Source organism: Arvicanthis niloticus, chromosome 18, assembly GCF_011762505.2.
Source record: "Arvicanthis niloticus isolate mArvNil1 chromosome 18, mArvNil1.pat.X, whole genome shotgun sequence".
In the NCBI taxonomy this organism is placed as follows: domain Eukaryota; kingdom Metazoa; phylum Chordata; class Mammalia; order Rodentia; family Muridae; genus Arvicanthis; species Arvicanthis niloticus.
In genome coordinates this window covers 20372520-20400483 of record NC_047675.1, presented here as the reverse complement: position 1 = coordinate 20400483, position 27964 = coordinate 20372520, and the positions used below count along the sequence as shown (strand labels likewise).

Sequence of the window (27964 nt, the reverse complement as noted above, 5' to 3'; positions counted from 1 at the left end):
TGGGAAGCTCAAGGTGACTGGACTTAGAGGGCCACCAGGAGAGACCTTATGTAAGAAGTTGTTGGACAAGTTTGAGATCATCTGTAATCTGATAGTTGAGTCTGGAACCAATTATAAGAACTTGAACTGAGGTTGAGTCTGGCTTGGCTTGCCATCAGACTCCTGGGAACTCTTTGGAACAGGGAGAGCACTGTGTCATCTCATGATTAGGCTACTGGTCTGCACATGGATGGGTATTGTAACACGGCCTCACAATCTAAGAAGGGTTATACAAAGCCCTTCAGAAGAGCACCGAGACCCCGTCACAGGGCCCTTGAGCAACTGGCTTTCCACCATGTGGCTCTTTGCTCTGGCCCTGGCTTCCCTCAACACTTGCATGGCTTTGGGTGAGTTCTTCCAAAATACACATAGTGGGAGCCCTTTTGAAGCTCCTAGGCCTGGGCTAATATGAGTGAAAATGTGTATAAAGAGAAGAGATGCCAGGCTCCATTCTATATCAGGGATCACCAGCACAATTTCTAAAAGGGCTTGGAGCCGAAGAACCCTGCAAGCTCCTCCTATCACAGAGATCCAGGGAAAGAAAACCATGATGATACCCCAGCTGCAGGTACTAAGAGGTCATTGAGCTAGTATGATGAGTTAAGAGAGCGCCTAGCTACCTCCCAGGTCTTACTCCATCTCCAGGCAGATATGGAGAGAAACTCAGCAGAGTTTTAACAGCACTGAATCAGGAGCCAAGGTGCAGGACAAGAGCCTAGCTCAGCTCTTCTGATCCCTGTGACTTTGGGAAAGACACTTCAACTTTGCAGTGTCTAAGTGATGAATCTGGAAAATGAAAAGCAATAGAACCTTCCTTATTGGGCTATACTGAGGATAACATAGTTCATTGTTTTTATAGCTCTTAGCATAGTGTCTGTTCTAAAAAGCACAATAAATGGATGGATTTAAAGGGGTAATATTTTTACTGGGTATATTAATAAAAATTTTAAATATGGTCAAGCCAACATGTTAAGAGCCAATGGCTACTGAGAAGATAATTTGTTCCTCAGTCTCCAAGAGATGTTGGTATGACCTGTATGTTGGGTGAGAAGGTGAATAAGAGGTAGCCCTTAGACTCGAGCCTGACCTTGTAGGAGAAGGACCACAGACACACCTAGATATAGAGGGAAGGGGCTAGGGGCTGCAAGGAGTTGGAGGAGAGCGTGAGACCTTCAGATCACCAGGGGGAGCTGGGACTTGTAGTGTGGGGATGAGTAAACAAGGGGAGGTGAAAAGGAGTTGCATACGTGAAAGAGAAGAGTTCAGAGATTCAGATACCAAGATGTTAGCCCTGCCTGGGAAGAACGAATAGGTTACAAATACTGCTAAGTAGAGACCATGGGAAATGGGGGTGGGGGAAATTCTGAAATGTACAGGTGTGTGATGCAGAGGCTCTCAAATCCCTACCTAAAGGACTGAAATTTGCTCAGTGGTCAAGTAAACAACAGGGACAATTCTGGAGTCAGGAATATTCTTTTGGTAGTTCTTAACATGGTCACCCCAGCTAGGCTCCTGCCTAGCCTGTGAGTTCCATTCTTGTGGCACATACAGTTCTTCCCTGACTTTCTACAACTTTGCTCCTGTGTTGGTCCTCCTTGGTGTGGCTCTATACAGAGCCAAACTGACCCTCTGTCCTGATGCTAAAGGACTTTGGCATTCTTGACCATGGCTATGGATAATATGCTCTCCTGTGTGGTTTCAAGGTGTCAGTGTCTCAGAGCAGCCTTCTCAGAATGGGATTCTATCTCTCCTTCTCCAATTGTTGCCATTGAGCACAGACAATATGGCAACATCTGCACTCAAGTGTGTGGTCAGAAATAAATAATGATTTAAAATTGGTTATACCAAAAAGAACAGCCAATATCCCCAGAAGGTCTTTATAGGAAATCAAATTGCAAAACAGATCAGGGCCCACTCCAAGTGATGGAAACAGTCCCAGCTAGAGAACACCCACTGGAGTGGTCCCAGGAGGAAGGGTGAAGCACCATGGAAGTCCAGGGAGATGTGGAGGAGGGGAAGAGAGAGTATGAGAGCAACATCCGAGCCCAAATCACTACCTGTGGTCTATGTTAACTCAGTGATGCTCTTCTGCCACCTGAAGTGGGTAGAAGCCAGTACCAGAAGGTGGGAAGTGGACAGTTGAGTTGAGAAAATAGTAAAAGAAATACAAAGGTTACAACTTATCAGCTGGGAGGTACACAGATGGAGAATTACTGGACACCGGCTGAACATTCTAAGGCACTTTATAATCATCCACAAAGAAGCCTTGCTAAGGAGGCACTAACATACATGGCCACATTACAGATGAGGACATGGAGGGATTGAGAGAATCCTGAATGGACTTCCTGAAGATGAATTAAGGTGAGGTTGCCAGGATAATCAGCAACAAAACAGTGTGCCACTCCAGATTCATCTAGTCTCATTCTGCCTTACATTCCCTTTACTCTGACACAGTGTCCCAGGGACAGAAAGGAGACAGAATCTAGACCCAGTGGGGGTTGCCAGGGCTCTGATGGCCAAAGACTGATTCTGGATTCAGATGGCAGAAATTAACAAGACACAGTTTGGCAGGTGACACTGTGGTAATAAACATCCTAACGAGTCTTGCTTTCTCAGCGCATCAAACGGTATGGAAGCAAATGGAAGTCCTGAGCTGTCCTGCAATACCCATGAATTGGCTTTTCTGTATTTGAGCCTTTCAAACACAAAGCCTTGTCGATCTGAAGACTCTGGCATTCACAGGGTCCAACAAGTGCAGAGCCTGTACCCTAGCCACCTCCAGTATGGGGTCCTTATAGCCTACCACCTATCCAACTTAGTCACCCAGAGCCAGGCACCAGACAACTGAGGGCAGCCCTTGAGCTTCGAAGAATGATGCAGACTAGCTTCCTCCTCCTTCTTCTTTCTTACAATCCCTCTGCCTCACCCTACTGATTGACTTTGGTTTCTTTCCTGGTCCTTTCAGTGCTGGGGACCATAAGTAATCAGTGATAAAGGGGTAAGGGACCACCTCTCCTTCATCCTCTAGCCTAACATCTAACACCAACATCCAGCACTTCACTGACTGGGCTATCTCCCAACCTCCATGGCATGGATGCTTTTCTGCTTCCAGTTCTAGTTCACCCCTTCTGCCATCCCTCCGAATTGGAAAGGATGGTTTTTCTCATCATAATTTTATATTAGAAACAATTGATGTCTATGTGGCTATGGTAGCTTATTCATGACCATACACCTAAAAATAGTAAACACCCCCTTGAAGTCAGCTCTAAGACATCCACTCTGGTGTGTTCTTATTTTGACCCCATTTTCACCAGGGCACCTATCTTCACCACCCGTGGTGGACACCACTCAAGGCAAAGTCCTGGGGAAGTACATCAGCTTAGAAGGATTCGAACAGCCTGTGGCCGTCTTCCTGGGAGTCCCCTTTGCCAAGCCCCCTCTTGGGCCCCTGAGATTTGCTCCTCCAGAGCCTGCAGAGCCCTGGAGCTTCGTGAAGAATGCCACCTCCTACCCTCCTATGTAAGCCATTGGGGTGGGCCTGGTTCTCTTTCCATAGGATATCTGCCACAGAGAGCTGTTGGAAAGAGTTGAGGCACGTCTCTGATTGATTAGACTTTGTTTATGTATCCTTACTATACTCTAAGGTCCCAAAGATGTTCCATAACAGTCAGAGTGCTCTAGAGTCTTTTCTCAAACACATATTTATTGAACACCGGTTATATTCCAGACATATTCTAGGTTCTGATAATTCATCAGTGAACAGAATAAAGATCCCCTATCTTCATAGAGTTTGTGTATTAAGAGAGGAGATAGAATGACTAATTGAAAAGCAAGAAAATGAGTTATGTAATGGGTAAGAATGATTGGTGATCCATTCATTGGATAACAATGCTGATAGGAAGGTATGATGTGAGGATTGTGTCTCTCCTCCTGTCTTGAACTTTTCATGGTGGAAGCTGCTGATGTTGGAGGTGAGTGTAGTGAGCTGAACACAGTCCAGAGTGCCCAGATAGTCTCACAAGAAAGGCACCTGGCACTCCCACATCCTGTTCTTTCTTTCTTCCCTCTCATTATCTTTCTTGGTAGTTAGGTAGTTTTCTCAAGTAGTGTTCTTTGTACCTTTGACTTTTTTTTCAGTGTCTCTATGATAATCTCTTGCTTTGTAGTCACTGTGGAGCTTACAATTAACACCTTGTACTTACAGTATTAAATTGACAAGACTCTACCATTAACCAAAAGGAAAACTCACACTCTACATGTCAACTTTTTTCTTCCATTTTGAATTTTTGATGCCACAGAACGCATCTCTGTCTTACCTATTAATAAAAAATTCAGTGAGTATTATTTTTAATAAAATAAAAATAGTTTTGCCAGTTTACAGATAGGTGTGAATACTCCACACAATTGCAGTGCTATCTAAACATCTCTGGGTTTATGTCTACCAACGAAGGCTAGCAACCCTGTTACATGCTATCTTCTACCTGGAACTTCTATCTAGTCTTTCTTGTATGGTAGAGCTGGTAGCAATCCTTTATGTGTTACTTGCTTTACTTACTGGGTTTTTTCCCTTTTATCTTTGGCTGTTGGGTTTGTTTATAATATGTCATAGGTGACTTTTGGGGGTTTGATCAAACATGTGACCTTTGACCTTATATCTGGACATTAGTATCTCCCACCCGGCTGCAGCAATCTCTGTTACTCTCTTTGAGAAAGCCTCTCTGTTCTTTGTCTTTGTTGACTCTCCCCAATAACTGCCATGTTTGCTCTTTTGATGTTCCTAATGGGTCTGTAAGCCGTCTTCCTTCATTCCTGTTCTTTTCTCACTCTGTGTACTTTCAAATAAACTGCCTGGGGCAGTGGTTACAGCTCAGTGGTAAACTGCTTAGTGAGTTCAAAAGCTCTTAGCACTATAAAAATGACCAGAAAGAGAGAGAGAGAGAGAGAGAGAGAGAGAGAGAGAGAGAGAGAGACAGAGACAGAGACAGAGAGACAGAGAGAGACAGAGAGAGAAGAAGGAGGAGAAGGAGGAGGAGGAGGAAGAGAAAAAGAAGAAGAAGAAGAAGAAGAAGAAGAAGAAGAAGAAGAAGAAGAAGAAGAAGAAGAAGAAGAAGAAGAAGAAGAAGAAGAAGAAGAATGAGCTAGCTGGCCCTGAAGCACACTGATATGCTCTCTCGTTCATTTGCTGTTGGCTCTTTTTCCACTTCATTCTTTGTATTTTTCAGTCTTCCTGTTTGATTTTTTTAGACATTTCATCTCAACATTAAATTTTCTGTGGTGACGACGCCCACTGTATCTTCTTAACCACAAGTGATTAGAAATATTTCCATATAGGCAACTTTACTTCTCCCACCCTAAAAGAAAACATTTTAGGATGAATTTATGAGCTACTTCTTTGTGTTTCCTTGAAGTCTGTTGTTCTTCCTTAGAACAGAAAACAGCTATTTAGAGGCAGAGCTCTGGGAGATTGCACATCCTTGTCATTTGTTGGTCAGTCTCTGGAGCCTTACTTTATATATTTATTGAGGTTATGCTGCTGTGGCTGTTCTTGATGTGTTGTTCAGTGTCTACACATAGAAGGCCCAAGTAGTCCCTGCAATCACTTTTGTACCTGAATTCTCCAGGAGATTCAGGTAGGGTAGGTGCTGTGTTCCTTAAGCCTGTGGTAACTGCACACATCTCAGCAGTAGAGGGCGCTTCAACCTAGGCTTGCTGTGAGTCCCTGAGAGCTACAGCGTCCTGAGGCTTTCCAGACTACATGGCCCCAGAACACACAGAAAAAGAATTCCAGGACTGCGTGACCAATCTTCCCAGGTATTTAAGCCTAAAATCATGTTCCTGTGGAGGAGACTGTCCCTACATGGAGGAGACAGATGCCTACCACAGTAAGGGAAGCTAGAGTTGACACCAGCCTACCTCAGTACCTGTATGAGTCAAATGCTGGAGATTTTGCTCATTGGATCTGATGGGTTTCCATCCCTAGCAGTTACTTGTACAGACATGATTGCTGTTTCACAAACACAAGGCGTAGAGTTGACATTAGATCCCCTTTGGATCTGCTGTTTGACTGTAATGGGTGCCAGTGCCTCTGCATGGTCTTCATGGAATCTCAGGATTCTTACTAGGACTCCCAGATAGTTTCCTATCCATACCAGTGTCTCAAGCCTAGTAACGGAAATTCAGTTTGTGAGCTTACACTACATAATAGAAGGCCTTCCCTGGGTTTTACTTGTTTATTTGAATCTTAGGGTTCTTCTTTCTCCCCTTCCTAGGTGCTCCCAAATTACAGGAGTGGGGCCAGTCCTCTCTGATGTCTTCACTAATCAACTAGAAAACGTATCTCTTGAGTATTCTGAAGACTGCCTTTACCTAAACATTTACTCCCCTACTGACCTGACAAGTAAAGACAGGCTGCCGGTAAGCACTCAGAATAACAGTGAGCACCCAGAAGCTTCAGCATCCTGGATCTTCCAGTGCAGATTAGAGGGGATAAAGGATTCTAGCAGTATAGGTATTGTTAGCCATGTCTCTGACTTCTCTTGACCACAGAAAAATATGGTTTGGGTACTTCAGTTATACTCAGTATATTCTAGGCATATGTGGGAGAGTGGAGTATATCTGGTAAACACATCTTAATTCTTGCATGCTCTCTCACAATGGACATTAGGAAAGTAATGCTTGTTCTCTTATTTGCTGTTTTGAGAATCTGAATTCTGGGGAAATAAAACATAATTTCTAGTTAAGTCAGAAGTGGGATCTATAAATTAGGGTTGATGGACCAAGAACTTGGGTCTCTGACCTTCAAACCACGTTTTTAAATATGGACTTGGAACAAATGGCCTTCCAAATAAACCGGGGTCCATCTGTGAACACTTTCATGGTCCCATGATGAAGGTATGCAGACTGGGACAATCCCAGAAGCATTTCCTTTGCCAAACATCTGGGACTTCACTCTAATTTGGTTCTTTTCTTGGTTGCCTTTGGCAAGAACTGATGGCTCAGTGAGTCAGCATTTCCACATAAACAAAGGCTCAAAGATGGGCAGCCTGTTAGTTACAGGTCACAGGATAGAAGATGGAGCAGGCTGCTAGTGACAGGTCACAGGATGGAGGATGGGGCAGGCTGCTAGCTATAGGTCACAGGATAGAGGTGGGCGTCTGGAGAAGGTGAACCTTGGGACAGAAGATGAAATGTGGTAGGTTCTTCAGTCTGTCAGTGCCCACCAGCCTTTGTCTTCACTCTGAGATGACCTTGCCTCAGACCTTCCCTCAAGGTGGCAGGGTACCCAAGAGAAGAAAAAACAGGGGATATGGGAGTCTGAAGGCAGGAGATGCTCCAGCTATACACACAAGTCCTAGAACACAGAGTTAATTCTGAATGTGCTTTTAAGAAGGTGAGAGAGTGGGATATTTCTTACTTTCTCAGACTCTGCTTCTTCAGATGGATACTGTTCTGTGTGCACACACAGAAGTGACTTTGAAGACATGATTTAGTCCTGAATGAGCTCACACAAGGAAGCAAGAACATCTGCCTTTTGCCCTAGTTGCCTCACTGCTAACTCACTGAAATGTAGCTGTGGGCTACAGGAGTTAGGAATTCAATAGGCTCTGAGTCAAGTCTTACGTCTGTCTCTCATGCTCTGTGGAGCCTCAAGCAGACTGCCTATCTGTTGCATGAATAAGTACTTTGAACAGTAATTAGTCTACAGTTTGTTAGTTCTCTTATATTTTATTAGCAACATTATACAACTTTATCCTTTTGGTTCTTCCTTGAAATGTGATCTCCAGGAGCCATTAATCAGAAATTGTATTCCCTTTTCTCCTGATCCTTAATCTATATGGCAGTGCCTGGTAGGTAGTGGGCTCTCAGGTAAAGTCAATGTATAAAGATTTCTAGGAAGTATGATTGGTAGTTAGGCTTGGGAGACAGAGAGGCTTGAGGAGACATCTTAGGAAGTGGTACTACTGGGGACATGTGTATTTCTTGAGATAATATTTCAGTCCCAGGGAAGGCTAACTCACCACTGAACTGAGATGTTATGTCCAGACAGGAGAGGGGTGGTGTGTTGGGTAGAGACATCCGTGGCTTCTGCAGATACCTAATGACAGTCTCAGTTGGAAGAACTATTGAAAGATGTGTTCCTTGAGACTTGAGAGAAGGAGAGCAATAAGTAATTAGGCTGCCTTGAGTGGGATTGTGATCTGAGAGCAAGCTTAGGAAGTTAAGAAGGCTACACACACACACACACACACACACACACACACACACACACACAGACACACACACACACACACACACACACACCTTTTGTAGCCATAGTAGGCGCTCGTAAACTTTAGATAATGGTTTCCTTAATCATGATCAAGAAATAAATAAGTCATCAAATATTGTTCTTTCTCTACTTCTTATAACCCGCATGGTTCCTTGCTGCCTGCCCAGGTGATGGTATGGGTCCATGGAGGAGGTTTACTATCTGGTGGAGCATCAACTTTTGATGGACTGGCCCTGTCTACCCGTGAAAAAGTAGTAGTCGTAGTCATTCAATACCGCCTGGGCATCTGGGGATTCCTCAGGTAAGATGACAGACCCTTGTCAGATTGCATTAACATTGCCTTGTCAGGACATTAGGGCTCACCCCTGATAATTTCATCCTCTGAGAGATCTGTGATGAGCTCCTTACATCGTCTCTGTTTCTTCAGTTTGGACCCCGTCAATCTTTTCTTTCCTCAACCACACTTGTGCCCTGGGATTTTGTTCTTACTGTTCTCCTTTCCTGAAAGACCTGCTTTTAAACTCATTCATCTTTCAAAGCCTGGCAGCCATTTAAACAGCACTGAAACACACATCTCCACCCACTAGTGCTGCCCGGCACACTGAATTCCTGACAACAGTCACTGTGTTCAGTGTCACACATCTCTTGGGACAGGAGGCACAAAAGAATTTCGAGAATGCGTGTGTCTTAGGAAATGAGTGACTGGGGTTGGTGGAAGCTGTCAGAGGATCTGACCCCAGGGAACAATGTTCCCTGGAGAGTGTTAGGGTGCATGCAGCTCACTTCCTCCTTAACATCTGGCAAACTCGGGAGTCCAGGCTACAATCTCTCCATCAGATCTGTGAGATCAGGACCAGGTTTCCTGCATTAAAACACTCTCTCTCTCTCTCTCTCTCTCTCTCTCTCTCTCTCTCTCTCTCTCTCTCTCTCTCTCTCTCTCTCTCTGCCTGATGCTTGTGGGTATGATGTAAACTTTCAAATGCTGCTCCAGTGTCCTGCCTGCCTACCTGCCTCCTTGCCTGCCTGCCTGCCTGCCATCATCCTTCCCACCATGATAGAGACTGGCCCTCTGAAACAGTTGTAAGCAAGCCCCCAATTATATCTTTCTTTTATAAGTTGTCTTGGTCATGGAGTCTTCACAGGAAGAGAAAAATAACTAAGACACAAGCCTTTCCTTTGAAGCCAAGATACCATCTTTAACTGTGTCCTCATGTATCCTGCAATGTCTATCTACAACTGTCCTACTTCACAGAGACAATGCAAACTCTTGACAACTTACCTAGACCACAAAATCTTTCTTCCTGTTTTCCTTAGGCTCTCCCCAGTGGGTATCCTAGCTTTTATGCTTTTGATTTCTCATAGTAAAGTCCTTGTGAAAATCTAGAGTCTGCTTTATTTCATATTCCACACCTGTGTGGCCAGCAAATCTTCCTAGCTCTTCTTTTCAGATCCAGAGCCCAGCTACTCATCCATTCCTTATTCCTACAAACATCCAAGTTCTGTGTCCCTGACCTAAGTTGCTATAGTGACCATTTAGTTTTCTCACTGCTTCTAATGCAGTGACTGTCCCATATTGGGCCACATTCACCTCCACAGAGGGCTCCCACCTTTCTAACAAGTGTGTTTATAGCTCTTATGGTTGAAGAGCCTATCAGCTAGGAACAAAATCTTGAGATGACTTTGAGTTGAAAATCCAAGGAAAGGTCTTGAACTCTTCCCTTGAAGTCATCATGTCTTGGAAGGCGTTTGTGCCTGTGATGGGTGGTCTCAAGCCTTGTTCTTGTTATCCTGATGATCAGCCTCCTGCCCATCTCTTTAGTGGGTGATCTCTTGGCTCTGCCCCTAAATACTTTTTTCTCTGTTCCTTCTCTAACCACATGCTAGTATTTCCAGTCTCTCTAGCTTTGCTCTTTAGTCCTACTGAAAATCTCCAGCAGTCAACAATGTCTACACCGTGTCCTGAAGGCTTTACTGTTTAGGAATTGTTTCCACCATGTAAAGTACTTCATCAGTCTTAATGTTAGCCTCCCATAGAGCTTTAGGGCATGCATTTAGCTCATCCAAGTTCTCTGTTCAGAGAACAGATGTTCAGAGTAGTCTTTATTGTAATCAGAGATTGTACCCTTTTATAATTACTCCCCTAACCTCCTTGTCACTTGAGTCATCTATAGCATCCCCTTAAAACAGCACTTTAGGATGACCAGCCCACTCCTCCAAATTCTTTACATTTTCCCCAAAGCCACTTTCACATAGTCTAGTATAGTTATATCAGTGGACCAATTCTTTGGGACCAATTTTCTGTATTAGGCTATTTTCCATGTGTATAACAAAACCCAAAGTTCAGTATTTTGTAAAATATGAGGGTGGACTGCAGAGATATATCAGTGGTTAACAGTAAATATTGCTCTTGCACAGGACCCAAGTTCAATTCCTAGCACCCACACTGGGCAGCTGACAATTGCCTATAACTCTAGCTCCAGGGGGATCCCACGCTTCTGGCTTCTTGCTGTCGCCAGCGTCCTCACATGCATAGATCCCTGCACACACACACACACACACACACACACACAACTAAAAATAAAATAAATATCAATTTTTAAGTGAAGTTTATTTATCACAGGGCTTTAAAGGCTGAAAGTCCAAGCACCATGATTTCAATCGTGGAACCTCTGGACTGTGTCACATTGTGGCAGACGATATTGTGACAATGGGGCATATCAGGAAGCCAGAGAGCATGTAGAGGGTCAAGCTTGATCTCTATAACTTTCTCATAAAAGCTAACCAGAATGCTACTAGGACACTCTTCATGCTAGTAACCTCAATGCTCAACCACCTAACAATAGACCCTTTAAAGGTTACACCAAATCCCAGCATCCCCACATTGGAGATGAAGCTTTTAACATATAAAACAATGAAGGACAATCCACACCTTAGCCACTGCCAGCTTCCAACCCATCATAGCCCAGCTATAATGGCTCCGACTCTTACTCTCACCCTTTCTTTACAGCACAGGAGATGAACACAGCAGAGGAAACTGGGGTCACTTTGACCAAGTGGCTGCCCTGCAGTGGGTCCAGAACAACATTGCTAACTTTGGAGGGGACCCAAGCTCTGTAACCCTCTTTGGCGAGTCAGCAGGAGGGGAAAGTGTGTCTGTCCTTGTAAGTATTCCTTGAACCAAACCCCATGTCTAGGGTCGATGTGGCTGCTGATGCTCTTGAAGACCATTGAATCTAACCACGGGGCACATTGGCTGACAAGACCTGGATTTAGATTGATTGTTGTCATGATTCAGTATTAGGCAGCACAGAACTAAATACCAAGAGCTCCCAAGAAGCTCAGACCTCTGCTTTATGTCCTTCAGCCAAAAGAATATCCAGCTGAGCCTTTGACAATACCATTCCTATTCCTCTCTTGGCTGAGTTCTCTCTTCTTCCTAATCACTTTGGTTCTGCAGTTCACCTAACTTGGGGTAAATAAAGAGATGCCGGCAGTCAGCTAGAAGTTCATTGTTTGCTGAAAACTTGATTTACAGGTAGAGACAACCGATGATGTGAGTGAACCTGCCGGTGTAGAGATGGGTACACTGAAGGAAGCTATAGAGAAACAATGGGAGCTGTACAGTGAGATGACCCTCCTGGGGGCTGTACAAAATCCTCCAGGCATCTCTGAGTTGGGTTGATCAGCCATATTATCTTTTAAAAATGTAACAGATTCATAGTTGAATACTCACCAGATAATATTTTATATTTTTAAAAGATTTAAAAGGAGGGGGGAAAGACAATGTCAAAAGAGAAAGAAGATATTCACAGTCCCAGCCCCCAGGCGATGTCTCTGTGGCATCTTAACATTCATTTCTCTTGTCTTTCTCTGACAACTTTACCTCGATCCCCGGCCTCTATTTACCATCTCCCACCCCACCTCTCTATCTCTTTCATGTATCATGTAACTTTTAAAGAAAAGCTTCCCTCAGTATTTCACCACCAAAACCACTCCCTAAAATGCTAAGTGCCTTTCTTTAGTACTTGCTTTTACAATAGCATAGTATCCCATGGTAATTATAAAACATTTTTGATTACCCAGTATTATAGTAGAACTTTTAAAGTTGTCTCTTATTTTTATTATCACATACACCATGAATTTTGTTTCTTTTTACTTGATTTAGTTTGTATTTGTTGGGTTTTTATAAATTATTTTTCATACACTATATTTTGATCAGGTTCTTTCCCTCCCCGAATTCCTCCCAGATCTTCCCAACTCCTGCCCATACAACTTTATGTTCTTTGCCTCAAAAGAAACCAAATCAAACAAACAAACAAACAAAAAAAAAAAACAAAGGCAAAAATACAAAGAACAAAAAAATAAATAAATAAATAAAAAGCATCCCCATACCAAAACAAACAAACAACAACAACCAAAAAAACTTGACTTTCTTCTTGTGTTCTTGGCTGTTTGCTCCTAAGCACGGGACCTGCTCTGCAGGGTGTTCGCTCTGTACTTGATATGTACCCAGTGTCACTCCACTGGAGAAAGCCCTAACTTCTAAATATCTGTCCTACAGATAAGTATAATCCTTACCCCTCATCAAGAAAATGTCTTTAAAATAATTTTACGGATGCCCATGGTCATTTTCTCTGGGACACTTTCTGAGTATTAGGGACACTGAAATAGAGCTTGTAGCTCGAAACTGCAAAACCTTTATTTCCAGTGTTGTTGATTATCATAATAGGTCCATGCCACATATTTGCAACTCTAGCCCTGACTCTGAGGAAAGCTGGGAAGCAAACAGAGGCAGGTAAGGAGCTGTCACATCCACTGAGAAACAGAGTCTGCAGGCAAGGGGTATGTATAGGTGGAGGAAACCTCATGAGATGAGCAGGTCGGTGGCCATCTCCCTTGAGTATAAACTCTCCTCTCTTCCTTCCCAGGTTTTATCTCCACTCACCAAGAACCTCTTCCACAGGGCCATTTCTGAGAGTGGTGTGGCCCTCACGCCATGTCTGTTCAGGGAGAATACAAGGCGTGGGGCTGAGGTACGTCATCTGGGTAGCCCATTCTAAGCTCTGCAAGATCCTTCAAGGAAATTTTCCATTGAGTTATTTAGGTGCTAGCTACAAGTGTTGGAAGAGTGTTAGAGACAGCATCATTCTCTCAGTGTCTAGTTAGAAAATGAGATGAGAATACACAAGTGATGTATTGAGATCACTAAGTCATCATGGCCATGCTGAGAGCCAAGCTCAAGAAAATGGATTGCCAGCTCACTGCAATGCCCACTGAGCACACTAGCCCAAGTGTACCAAGGAAGGCTAGGCTGGACAGAGATCAATGGCCTATAATTACATATTTGTTAGAATCTGAGTTCCAGTGTTCTGCTTGCAGTTTATGAATCTGAGATGATTCCTCCCTAAGGCCCTAGGTAACCTTGCAACCTAGAAAGCATCTATTCTAGTAAAAAATATTAATTTTTTTAAATTGTGTGATCAGTGGTAAGATTTCAACAATAAGAAGATGCATAAAGGAATTAAAATAAACAGTTCTGATAAAATCCCAAGAATTCAAAGTGAACAGTTAGTGAGAACATGATCAATAAGTAAGAATCAGAGAGATCAGAAAGAAGTGACATATTTACCTGGCAAGCAGAAGATATCTCAAAAAGGAACAGCATATACAAATGTTCTGTGCAAAGGGGAATCCTGTGAGGGAGAATAATCACATCCCACAACTGGGCTCGAGATAGAATCCCTCTCTGTGTTCATGGAGGTGAGAGACAATGCCATTTATTTCTGTTGTTCCCTGTGATCGCTGCAGCAAGTTGCCATTGCTACGGGGTGTGCGGCCACTACATCAGCCGATATAGTTCACTGTCTGCGTGAGAAAACGGAAGAGGAACTCTTGGCAACAACCCTGAAGATGGTAGGTGTGACTAAGCCAATGCTCCCCACACTTCTGTCCTAGGTGCAGTGCTCCTCGTGTCCTGAACAACTACGTGGGGACTTTTCATGGACACTGTCAGCCTCTGATATAAGTTAGATGTTTTTACTGTCAAATAATACAAATGTCAAAAGTGTTCAAAAATATTATGTTGAAAAACTCAGGGTTCTCAAAACAATAGTTTTGCTATCATAATAGGTGAATGTTTGTAATAAGTCAAGTATTCTCTCTTCACAAAAGTGACAACCATTCTAAATTTTAGGGCTGGAAATACTAAGCATGAAGGTTTTCAGAACTGTTATAATTTGTCTAACACTTGGTTAATTGACTTTATGAAATAGAACTTGGCAAGTATTTTTCCTAATTTCAGTCTTTCCCTTACTCTTTCTTTAAGTTTTCAATCAGGAAGAATCAAGTATAACAATACATAATTAACAATGAAAAACAAGAAACTATCAATTATAAGTTAGTAGTGGTCTAATTCCAGGATAACCAACACATTCATTCATTTCTTCATCTATCCATCCATCATCCATTTATCTAGCCACTTATCTATCTAAGTATGATGTACTTCCACAAATGCAATATCAATCTATCTGTGTTGCTTCATTTACCCTTTTTTGACAACTTTAATACCTATGCATCATCCAGCCACTGTTTATTTACACCACACCATCCTTTCCAACCAAACAAGGATATATTATTGTTGCCTGATCATTATCACTCTCTATGCATTCACCAATATGACCATCATATACTATATGACCATCCATCCATTCAGATGTCTACCCAGATGAGCTAAGAATATAGATTGTGCATTCATTACACCCAGCTAGGATGCTTGAAAGAAAGACAATGCTGTTACCATAGGGAAGCTTGTCAGAGCAAACATGCAGAAAACACAACATCTGGGGCCATATGACCTAGTCCCTTCATTAGGAAGATGTGAGTGAGAGGTCAGAGAAACTTAAAACTTTGAATTCCCTTCCTCCTGTTCTTGCTTTCATTCTTTCTCATTGCTAGCTGGCTGGAGGATAATTCTGGACCCCATAATATCCCATTAGCACTGGGCACTACCTGTCTGCCCTGGCATATCAGGTTCTCATAAAATGATCAAACTGTTGGAACAAAACATGATTGGTTTCTAAAGCTTGGAGACAAATACTTCCATAACACAAGAATATAAAAGCACACAAGGAAAAGTGAGCACACCAACTGTGTCATCTCCAAAGCTAGGGGTCCTCACTCTGGGTCTAAGGGTCTGTCTCTTTTCTTGTGCCTATTCATCTTTGTCTTATTTCCACTGTCATGTTCTCATGTCTAGTAGAGCTCAGGTCTTCTGGGCTCAGGCAAGGAGGGGCCAGAACTGAGAACCTGACAACTCAGGAGGGTAGCTAAAGGTCAGCCTTCGTACAGGGACCCTTGCTCACCACATCTTCTGCCTTTGCCTTCACAGAAATTCTTTGCTCTTGATTTGCTTGGAGACCCCAGAGAGGTAAGGATCTTTGCTTTTCCATTATAGGTTCTGAGTCTCAACACCTTTAAGCATCAATTAACTGCAGAGCAAAGAATTATTCTTGTAAAATACTAGTTATTCTCAGCATGCGTATCGAAGAATTCCAGAGAAGGTAGTTCCTTGCCAGAATAACATAGCCAGGAAAACCACAGGCATCATAGTCACAGTGTGACTAAGGAGTAGCTTGGCCTCCTGGGCTCAGGTGTTTCCTTCTCATTTACATTTCCTGCTCACTATATGGCCCTGTAGGAGGAAACTAGACTAGAACCTTTCCTGGAAGGGGCAAAGGTACTTGAATAAGGATCTTAGGAGCCTTCATTGAGATGCTCAGGACTGATACACTCAACGGGAACTCCAACTTGGCTCTCCAGCTCCAGCCCTGCCTTCCCACCTTCTAGCAGTGCCCTTTGACCCGTGACATTTGCTGTGCAAATGTCAAATATCTATAGTCCTGTTTCATGCTCTCTCCCTGGGTGTCTTAGCAATTCACTTATAAGGATGATGTGAGATTCCTTCATTCATTCATCAAGGTTTTACAATGAGGCAAGAAATTGCTCTGCAACTGGGATAGAGCAGTAAACAGATAGTACTCCTGATCTTCCTGGAACCTTCCCATTCCAAGGGGAGGGGTGCACCCAACAGAATAACAACCGGTGGGGGGGGGCTATAGACTAAGAGATAATGAGAAGAAGAAAGACTGTCCCTCTTGTCTAACCAAAGGTGACAATGAGTCTGGATGTCATAGCACAGACACCAGCATTGCTGAGGCCCAAGGCTGTCACTGTAATCCTTACTGTTGCTGATGGTCCCTCTGAAGATGCTACGTCCAGAGGACCCTCACTTCCTGTCTTCTGAACTCTTTTCTATTCTCTATATCTACTTCCTCTCCTGCCCCCATGTCATAGAATCATCAAAATTGCCATCCACAACACAAGCCAAAGTATGCTACCTCCTTTCTTAAAACAGGACCTTGTTTATAGCACAAACCTCCCTACCTTCATTGAAAACAACTACACTCAAAACATATCTGAATGCTTGTCATGTGCCAGAAAACGTGATCTGCCCTGTGATCCTCTCTCTGATGTTCTCACTCAGCCATACCCAAACTTCTTGGCATTTCTGGGAATAGCCCTGCATAGTAGCACTCCAATCTGTTTCTGCATGCCCTGACCTCTGTTGGGAAATCCAACCCTCCTTTCCTGCCAACATCCCTCATTCCCAAAGACCACTGTCAAGGTCAAATGCACCTGCTCCATTCCGATTATCTTGTTCCTCTGCAGCCTTCTTCGTCAGCCCTCTCTGCATTCTGTACTTTTTCTAAGGCAGCACTAGTGGCACTCGGAAACTGCTCTCTAGTGTTAGCCAGCATGGACTAGAATTCTGGACCTTTGGAATAGGTCTGCTTTATTTTATTGAACTTCATAAAGCAAGAGCTAGCCAGTCATTCATTCATCATTCATTCAAGGACCTACGTCCTTGAAATCATGATCTTCAGTTTGGGCATCTTCCAGTCCTCTGTTCTCCAAATAGAGAAATGTTGTACATGGAACATGAAGCTAGCAAGATGGCACAAAAATAGTGTCACAGTGACCCCACTGATAAAATAACTCTACCAATGAAAATAATATCTACTATTATTGAGCCTTTCCCAGTACAACTATTGTGCTAAACATTGCCCATGTTCAATTGCTTACTTCAGTTGGTTCCCAGATAAGAAATCTGTAGCATATGCAGGTACATTACTGCCCCCAGTGAACAGCTAGTGAATAGTAGAGCCAATTTTCAGACTCAGGTAGCCTGAATCCAAAACACAAGTCCCAAACATACCAGAGTTCTAGATGTCATATTTACCCAAACACACAACCAGCTTCCTAGCTGGTGACATGTAAACCAGGCTCCACTTAATCTTGTAAATATTTTTTTAATCAAAGCTAAGATATAAAATCGAGACGTCTATCAATGTAGTACAGCCAATTCCAATTTCTGTGGCTCTCAACAAGTATCTTGGAGGGGAGGGGCTCTGGTCCTCAGGGAGAGGTCACATTTAAATTATAGACAGATGGGTGAAGTTGATCTTATGTGCTTGTGAGTTGAGCTTTTTGTAAAAATGTGTTTCTAAGTCCCCAGATAAACTTAAAGCATGTGTGCCTGCTCCCAGGCAGAGCCTTGAGTGTCTGAGTCACATGGGACCCAAATTCCCATCTAGAATCAAAGCAGTGCTCCATGTACCTCCCAAGGAAGTGCTCCTTCTCTTTTGTTTTACTGAATAATTTCCCATACTTTGATGATTCTACTGATTTCTTGTTTAAAGGGCTCCAGGGAGTAGGGAAGGGGCTGCTGCAACTAAATACACAATTGCTGTGATATACTTTATGAAAAAGGTGTCAGGTGAGATTGTTTCATGTTTTAGTTACAGAACTATTGGGTATGAGTTTGGTGACAATGTCAACAATACATTATTAGATCCACAAGAAGAGTCTTGTCTACATGTAAGTGAGGCTATCCCACAAGGTACTAATGTGACACCTATAATGGCTGATGAAGCTACAGAAAGAGGAGAAAGAAGCTAAATCTATGAGTTCATGACATGAAGAAGGATATTAAAAATGTGTAGTACACAATACGGCTGTGAAAAAGGAAGCCAGAGAAATCAACAGTTATGTTCCTTGGCACCAGGAAAATGATAAGCCTTTCCTCGAGACACCCAGTGCAAAGTGATCCACTTCTCTTAATTAGCACAATGCTCCACGGTCAGCAGAAAATTCCACAAATAGGCTTCTATAGCAAGTTATAGTCAAAATGTTATGTAGTAGGTGTTATCAATCTTCAAGTGAGAGAAATAAAAAGATGGCTTGGAGATTAAGAGCACTTAGAACTGTTGCAAGGGTTGAGTTTGGTTCTTAGGGCCAATGTTGGCTCACAACCACCTGTAACTCCATCTCCAGGGCATCCAGTGCCTCTTCTGGCCTCTGTGGGCACATGCACTTACATGTGTGTGCCCCCACACAGATTATAGGCATATAATTAAATTAAATGATAAATTATAGGCATATAATTAAAGTCAAAATAAATCTTTTAAAAATTCATTAGTGAATTTCATGTTTCCTCGTGGATCCCATCTCTATGGAACTTTGATATGTGTGTGTGTGTGTGTGTGTGTGTGTGTGTGTATATGTGTATGTGCATGTATATGATTGATAGGATTGACGTATATAATGTATATGTATACACATACACATATGCATATGTGTATATGTATATAACATACACACACACACACACACAAATACTCCAGAATGTACCACCTTACCAGTGATACCCACAAGTCAGAGTTCTATCCCCTTGCAGAAACTTAATCACTTTGGGGGCCTTGAAATTCGAGGGTCACTGCCCATGCTCATGTAGTTTGATAGTGTGGGTTTTACCATCAGACAGACAATAAAGGACACAGAACAACAGGGGTTCTGTGGAATAAGTAACCACATGCTGCTTTGTTCCCCAGAGCTACCCTTTCCTGACCACTGTGATTGATGGAGTGGTGCTGCCAAAGGCCCCAGAAGAGATCCTAGCTGAGAAGAGTTTCAACGCTGTCCCCTACATCGTGGGAATCAACAAACAAGAGTTTGGCTGGTTTATTCCAACGGTGAAAAAATAGTCATTTCATAAACCTAACTCTAGAACCCATCTTTATTTGTGCCCAGGACTTCTTCCTTTTCCTTTGAATCCATGAAAGCTGTTCCCATTGACACAAGTAGACATCTCCGTGGAAACTGTCTCCAAGATGGTCTTGTTGTGCCCTGGGAAGTGCGGTCCTAGGATCTCCTCTCTCCACATTCTTTGCCTTTCTCTAAAGAATCCTGACAAGCTTCAAGTGAGAGGTCTGTAAAAATGATAACTGCCAGCTGTTCTTGTTAGCCCAAAATCCAGGAAGTGATGGAAATTGTTCAGTTGAAATAATTAAGGACACCCAGAAAGGAGAGGGAGCTGGGAGTTCAGGAGTCAGGCTGAGACACAGCTGCTTCTACCTTGAAGTTTGACTCACATGCCCCATAGATCTCCACAAGCACACTAAGTTGTTTCATTACAAATCCTAGAGAAGATTGGCTCTATTGGCATTCAAAAGGAAAATGGGAGTTCCTTGTGCTAAAAATAAACAATGAAAATGCATATTCAAGTAGAATAATGCTGTTCATTTAGTAGCAAGACTATTATAGGGAAGAGATGGACTACAGAATCAATTCAGATCCCTTCCACCAATAGTGGGAGAGATTTCAATGTTGTGATGTTTTCCAAGAGCCAGTGTGCTAGGAGGGGTGAATCTGTGTGGCCAGAAACAGAATTGTTGGTCCACACTCATCTGCAGAAGAAACATCCTGCTCTTTGTGGAAGGATTCAGATCTGTAAAGTTAAAGTAGAACTGATATCAGAATTAGGGATTTTTTTTCCTTCCATAAAGACTAGAAGAGAAAACTAGAGCAATATCCCTTATTTATTTATTTATTTATTTATTTATTTATTTATTTATTTTTACTTCAAAGAGGCTTCAAAACTTAGAGAAAATTGCCTCTGGTCCTTGAGGAAACTACTTTGACTGGGACATTAATAGCTCAAGGAGCATCATTAATAGCATCAAGGAGATTGGTAACTGCAAGCATTCTGTAGTAGCTGCTTCAACAGAAGCCAGGGACAGTCTGCTCAACCTCAGGTTTTCTCCTGGCAGCACTGAGCTTCCCAAGTAAGCATGGCAGGGGATGGCTCATACTTCTACAACCGTGCTGATGTTGGATTGTCCCTGCTTGCAGAGGTTTGCACACATCATCACATGATAAGTTCTACAACTCTCAATACAGAAATATTTCAGATGTTATCAAATGACACAGCCATAATGGTTGCTGGTGGATTCTTCAGTCATTCCATTTGGTAGTGGGATGTCTGTGACCACTATCCACTAGTGCTTGGCTTCTAAGTACCTGCCCTTGATTTTTTCTCACTGTCTATAGGATTCCAGCTTTATAAACAAGCATATACTCACACCCACAGATACTTACAAATACATATACACTTATATACACATCCGCACACTATACACACATATACACACAGACACTAAGAGTCAACTTTTGATAAACATGTTTTAAATCTTTTTTGCATTCTTTCAGTTTCTGGATAAATCTATCAAGTTAACTACTATTGTCTAATTCATTAGAACACATGCACATCAAGGCTTGCAAACATTTCCATTCTGCATCAGTTTGGTTGACTCGTTAGCTGGTTTGGTTATTCCCATTAATTCCCAACAATTGACAAATGACTAACCATTCTTTAACAGATGATGGGCTATCCACTCTCTGAAGGCAAACTGGACCAGAAGACAGCCACATCCCTCCTGTGGAAGTCCTACCCACTTGCTGTAAGTATCAATGGAATCTGGGAGGTTGAGATTCAAGGAAAGGCTGAGGGCTCACCCTGAGTCACACAGGTCAATTAAACGGTAGAGTAAACGGGAACTAGATTCTGGAGTTTCCACCCTAGAGTAAGGATTAGCACAGCACTAAAGATGGTCATAGTTAATCAGGGTCTTCCTAATAGGCTGGAAAACACACATTGCTCACTGGGTGGGGGTGGGCTCTTTCTTGGTTTATTTCAGAACATCTCTAAGGAACTGACTCCAGTGGCCACTGAGAAGTATTTGGGAATATCAGACTGCCCTGACAAAAAGAAAGACCTCTTTTTAGACATGATGGGAGATGTGTTATTTGCTGTGCCATCTGTGATTGTGGCTCGCTATCACAGAGGTAAGTCCTTGGGGCTGGACAACAGAGGGACTCTCACCCCAGTATAGTCAAATGTGGAAAATGATGAGGGTCAGGACTCAAAGGCTCATTTCATATGGTCTGGAGGTGGTATGGAGTATATTCTACATTATTTCTCTTTTACGTGAATCTCTATGCCTGGACACAATGCAGGTTGTCAATATGAGAGTTAATCTCATTAAACACTCATAGAGAGATGAGGATATGATATTGGAAAGAGACCAGTCAGTGATTCACTACCAAGAATTTGCCTCCTGTAGATGGAGGGAGTTGGCAGGGAGTTCTCAGAATCATGCAGAAGACACATCTCAGGGTTACCCTATCTGAGTGGCAAAGGAAGTAGGTGCATCCTTCAGCACATACTTGCTAATGGTTGAACACAATTTCAGTAAGTTAGTTCCTTGATTCACTGACCTGTTGCATACATGGGCAAGGCAACCTGTGGCAATAGGCAAAGCCTCAGACAAAGAGATCCAGGTACTGGAGCTGATGCGCCTGTAAACAAGAAGCATATATGAGGCATAGTGGCATCTGCTTGGGTCTCTGATCTGAACTTACGCTGGTGTATATAGAGATAAAGTGCAAACACTTGGCAAGTTTGGCAAGGTCTGCCAAGAGTCTTAACCAGTAGGAGATAGATAACTGATAGGCAGTCAGGCAGACAGACAATCAGACAGATGAGAGGGGCTATATTGGGAGGATTATATTGTAGGATTATTAAAACCAAGAATTTTGATTTTAGAAACAGTTTGGAGACTCTGGGGTTCTGGTAAAGTGACTACAGGATTGGAAGCCTTATGGCCTAAGTAGCTAATAGTGCTTTTCAGTCTAGAGTGGCAGCCAGAGGCCCTTGAGGAGCCTTGGTGTAAGTCTCAAAGTCCAGATGTGAACACCCTGGTGTTCTGGGAAGGAGTCCAAGGTCAAGAGAAGAAGCTCCAGGGGAGAGGACATCATGTTCTCTCTGTTCTTTTCTCTGTGATGTCCAGCAAGTCAGATGACACCTGTCCATACTGAGAGTGGACCTTCCCCCTTTAATGTACCAAGTCATACTCCAGTCTCCCCTAAAGACCCTGATCACACCCAGAAATATACTTTATGGTTTCTAGAGGCCACTCTATGTCCTCATGCTGAGGTGTCGAAATTGTCTACTATGGTTTTCTAGTAGTCCTTAATCCACTCAAAATGATGCCTGAAAGTAACTTTCAGAGAACCTGCTCCGGGTCAGAGGGTGCTATAAGGTAGCTTATACTAGGGCTGGAGGAAAAGTGGAACAAGCCACACAGGATTAAAGGCTACACAGGACCCAAAGCTCGGAGGCAGAGGGTAGAAGGAGGATCGGGGGACAATTGTCCACACCTGGCCTTTGTCCAGCTCAGCACATAGAAGTGTGAGTACTTTGAGGGCTGAAGTGGGTCTTCTCTGGGACTTCCCAATGTTATCCCAAGGCTATGTAGGTAAGGTTGGATGGTATGGAAGCCTGCACCCACCTAAAAGTGAGATGTGTTCTTCCAGGTGCCATTTGCGGAGCCTCCCAGGATCCTTTCTTGTTCCTGACTCTTGTTACCCAAGTATCTATGCCCTACTTCCCATTGATGAGTCGTTTTATGATTGTACAAATTTTTTTTCTCAAAATACTTTATTTATCAGTATTTGTATATGCATATATACTTATACATGTATACATATATACATACATATATGAACAATAATTAAATAATAAGATGTATTTAAAAAGTATGGGAGGTTGGGAAGAGTGGGAGGAATGAGAGAAAGGAAAATTTATGTAAATACAGTACTCATATATGAAATTCTCAAAAAGGAATCCAATTTTTTAAAATGTTCAACAGATTAACTAGCATTTTACAATATGAAGATAAATATGACCTATAATTATGTTGAAGGACATTTTAACTCACTACAAACTTTGCAGTTTAAAATGAAATCAATAAAAATTATTTTACCCATCATACTAACAAAAACCACAATAACATTTTATAATTCAAAGCATTTCTGAGAACAAGAAAATAGATTGTCAGAGCTAAGTCAGCAGAGCCAGGGGGACACTGTGTGTTATTTCTTTCTTTTTTTCTTTTTTTTTTTTTCTTTATTATCAAATCATAAGTTTTACTTTTTAACACAGGGGTTATAAACACGAAAATGCAGGATGTGGGGAAGGGGATGACACAGGAGCATAGGTGTTCAGGGAGGGTACAGATATCTTTCAGAACAGGATATCAGCTGGGTGAAGGTTCAGGGGTCAGGTCACTATGACTCTGCCTATGATTCACTTGTCCTAATTGTACAAATTTTATTGATCTCATCTCAGTGGTTTGAGGCAAGAGGCTTAAGTGTAACCAGTCACACTGACTAAAGGAAATGTTCTCTCCAGGCTAGGACTCGCGGTTCCTTTTGCAGTCATTTCCCTCTTGTAGGTGGCTAGGTTACTCTTTTCTCAGCAAATTGTTCATGACCTTATAGTGGCTGTTTAATAAGTAGATCACAGGGCCAGAAAGGATACTTGTTCAAAACACTAATTCTTGCTAAACCACAGGACAATGGAGGTGGCTGAGAAGGAAATTTAGCAAAGCCAACTTTATGTCCTCAGGCAAGGTTGTCATAATTGTCTTCTATTTTATGGATGAATATTTAGTAACATGAAAAATGATTGCAGTATGCTATAAAATGTCTTGGATACTATTATCCCAGTTTATATAGAGAAGGATATATGTTTAAACATCAAGGGACTGTCTAGGTGGTGGGATCATGAGAAATGTTTTTCTTTCTTTCTGTTTTTCAAGATTCTTACAGAAAGCAATAGGGAAAAAGAGTCAGATTTTTTTCTACCACTCTGATTTGAGGCCTTATCCTTTTGTTCAGAAGCACTCCTCTGTTAGGGTCTGTGCTGTCCTCTGACCACTGGTACTGTGGTCCCTGGGATGAAAGGCTTAGTACATAAGCAGAAGTATTAGCTGATACAATGGTCTAGTGGGAGGGAGCAATGCTGTGTGGGCTTAGATAAGACATCTTTGGTGGTAAGAGAGGAAGACAAAGGGCAGAAGAGAGGCAAGCTCACCCTCCCTCCATGCCTGATGGTCTTAACACTCGCATCCAAGCAAGACTCAAACAAGAACCTCAAGTTTCATGGTCTCATGAAACCTAAGAGACAGACTGCTCATGCTCTTTCTAGACTTGCATTTAATGCTCAGGCAGGCAGCTTGGGTATTTCAATCAATCAATCAATCAATCAATCAATCAATCCAACCAACAACAAAACCAAAAACTTATTTAAATCTCAGAACTACCAACAGTAGCCCCAAGTATCAAGCAAGTTCCTAGGATCCCTTAAAGCTGTTCCCCTCCTAGCTGTGGATTTTCTGAATCCTTATACCATCTGTGTGTACCTGGTAATATGCATAACTGAATCCATGTCTTCTCAGATGCCGGAGCCCCCACCTACATGTATGAGTTTAAGTATCGCCCAAGCTTCGTGTCCAGCATGAGACCCAAGACGGTGATTGCAGACCACGGAGATGAAGTTTACTCTGTTTGGGGGACACCATTTTTAAAAGGTAATGGCTCACTGTTGGCTTGAACTTCAAGTTAAGAGCCTTGGGGTTTAGTCCTGGCTTGGTGCCCTTAAGTAAGTGTCTCTCTTTCTAACCCTAGTTTCCTAACAAGAACGTGTTAGTTATTTCATAATTTCTATGTCAAAATGCCCACCCAAAGCAACTTAAGGAGAAAGGGTTTATTCACACTCACAGTTTCAAAGGCCACCACCTTCTACAGTGAGGAATGCATGGTGGCAGGGCCATTAGGTTTGCTGGTCACACTGCTCTAGAAGTTAGGAATCAGAAAGCTACTAGAAAGTAGATCTAGGCTATCAGCCTCGAGTCACCCACAGTGACCTGCTCCCTCCCAGTCTCTACCTCCTAAATGTTCTACAGCTGTCCCATTCAGGGCCACCAGTTGGAGACCTAGTGTTCCAACACACGAGCATACTGGAGACGTTTCATGTTCTAACTACAACAAAGACAGCACTACATCCACCAGTCTGTTGTTCCCCCTTCTCTAACAGGCATAAAGGAAGCTGTACCCCAGCCAAAGTAGTCACCCCCATGATCCTGACCCATGACATCACTAAGACAATTGGCAGGTTACCTGCAGGCCTCTGTCTCAGGCAAGAATACCACTGTTTGAATTTCTAATCCCAGGAGCATATAGGATGGGAGACAATTAGTGTTGGTGTTAAGCTTGGATGGGGTCTAATATATATCTTCCCATATCTCTGCCTACAGGTCAAATATCAAAATTTTATATAATATATATAGTTTTATATATGTTTCTATAATATATTAAAGATAATCATATATTAAATATATATTTAACACATTAAATATAATATATGTAATATATTTAACATATAATAACATAATATTTTTTAAAGATTTTATTTATTTATTTATTTGTTTATTTATTTATTTTATGTATGTGAGTACACTGTAGCTCTCTTCAGACACACCAGAAGAGTGCATCAGATCTCCATTACAGATGGTTATGAGCCCCCATATGGCTGCTGGGAATTGAACTCAGGACCTCTGGCAGAGCAGTCAGTGCTCTTAACCACTGAGCCATCTCTCCAGCCCTAATAACATAATATTTTTTTAAAAAAAAGCTTCTCACAAATATCTTCAGCATCTTGACTCTCAGCATGTGTAGGTGACCTGTGACCCATATCATGACTATTCATAGTACATCAGTCTGTGGGTGCCTCCAACCCTGGTGAATCCTTAAAACACCAATAGTTCTGATATATTTCAGAATCTATATAAATGAGAGAATGTGAAAAGATCCAGAAGTCAGCAACATATGAAGCAGAAGAAGCTCTGGGGTTTGGTGTTGTGGCACTGAGTAGAGAAGAAGAGCAGATGACTATGAGAAACAAAGGCAGCCCACTCATGGGTGAACTATGTGCCCATTTGTGAGTCCTAGATAGTCCAGGCTTAAACAAAACACTCAGCCTAACTCTTCTATGAATGCAGGTGTATGGTAATAGTGGAGACTGCATTTCTAAACACTCCCAATTGATACTAACACTGCCCATGAAACACACCATGAGCAGGAAAGGACTCTTGTCTTCTTCCCCACAGAGGGTGCCTCAGAGGAGGAGATCAACCTCAGCACAATGATGATGAAGTTTTGGGGCAATTTTGCTCGGAATGGGTAAGGCTGGTGAAAAATACAAAGCAGGTTTGGTGGGTGATGTGGGGTGCTGGGGACACTCCCTCCCGATGGGAAAGGACAATTTCTAACGTCTAAATGACCAAAACAATGGCTGTAGTATTCTAACAATGAGAACTCTCAAGGAATGGGCAGGCTTCCCTGCAGAACGTGAGTAGGTGTCTCAGGGGCTGTGTGGCCTCTTGGCAATGCATATGCCAAGGAATTTCTAAAACCCTCAGAGAAACCTGAGGACCACAGGGTAGCTTTGCAAAGCCCTATTTGATTCTGTTCTCAGGAACCCAAATGGGGAGGGACTGCCACACTGGCCAGAGTATGACGAGAAGGAAAGTTATCTTCAGATTGGGGCCACCACCCAGCAAGCCCAGAAGCTCAAAGACAAGGAAGTAGCTTTCTGGACCAACCTCCAGGCTATGGAGGTGGAGGAGGCAACCAAGGGAGACACTCAGAAATGAAGTTGAAGGCAGCACAACACTGGAAGCCATTAGCATCCCAGTCAATGCTATTCCACAGAAGATGTCTGTAGCCCAGAGAGCTTTCTCATCACAGAGGCTGAAGAACTGTGTTGGAAGTAGGCAGAAGCCAGTGAAATGTTTGTAGCTGTGGTTTTAATTTGTAAAATAAATAAAATAATTTTTTTGAGGGGAACCAAACCAAATCAGTGTCTGTGTCTTGAACTACAGATTAGCCCTTCTTCCCCAGAGAAAGGTAAAGAGAAGTGACCATCAGCCATCAGCCGGGAGACTGCCCCTTGTAGGAATAGCTTGGCCTGTATACATGCTGAACCCCAGCATACTAATGGGGACTTCGGATGTATCTGAACCACACTCAACAATGAAACACGGGAAGCCAGGGGCATTACAGAATAACAATGTACTTGTAAGTGTTCTGGAAAGCTCTGTTTCCTCTGGTCTTCCTCCTCCCCCCCCCCCCCCCCCCCCCCAGCAATCTCTGCTCTTGTGTTCCCAAAAAAAGAATAATTCAGATGGGACACAAGAGTAGACTGAGTAGTCAAGAACTTAATCACAACAAACAAAGAAACAAGAATACACTTCAGAAAAAGCATGAACTGAGCTGAGAAGCGATGAACCCAACCCCAGCAGATATGGGGCTTATATTTTTTCCTCTACCTATTTCCTCTCCTTCTTGCTTCCTCCA

General features: G+C 42.6%; 1 protein-coding gene across 2 annotated transcripts; it reads left to right on the top strand.

Moving 5' to 3' along the window:
- The first annotated feature begins 144 nt into the window (after positions 1–144).
- LOC117723174 (liver carboxylesterase 1-like) lies at positions 145–27458 on the top strand. 2 transcript variants are annotated; one of them, XM_034522629.2, is made up of 14 exons: positions 253–386; positions 3354–3558; positions 6309–6453; positions 8476–8609; positions 11316–11469; positions 13237–13341; positions 14117–14221; positions 15696–15734; positions 19258–19398; positions 21085–21165; positions 21403–21550; positions 25006–25137; positions 26716–26788; positions 27084–27458. In XM_034522629.2, the coding sequence occupies exons 1-14, from the start codon at positions 335–337 to the stop codon at positions 27259–27261; spliced, it is 1692 nt and encodes a 563-aa protein (XP_034378520.1). In that variant the 5' UTR covers positions 253–334; the 3' UTR covers positions 27262–27458. The 2 variants fall into 2 exon arrangements, with proteins under 2 accessions (XP_076771735.1, XP_034378520.1); XM_076915620.1 differs by lacking the exon at positions 3354–3558 and having other exon boundaries at positions 145–386.
- The last annotated feature ends 506 nt before the right edge of the window (positions 27459–27964 follow it).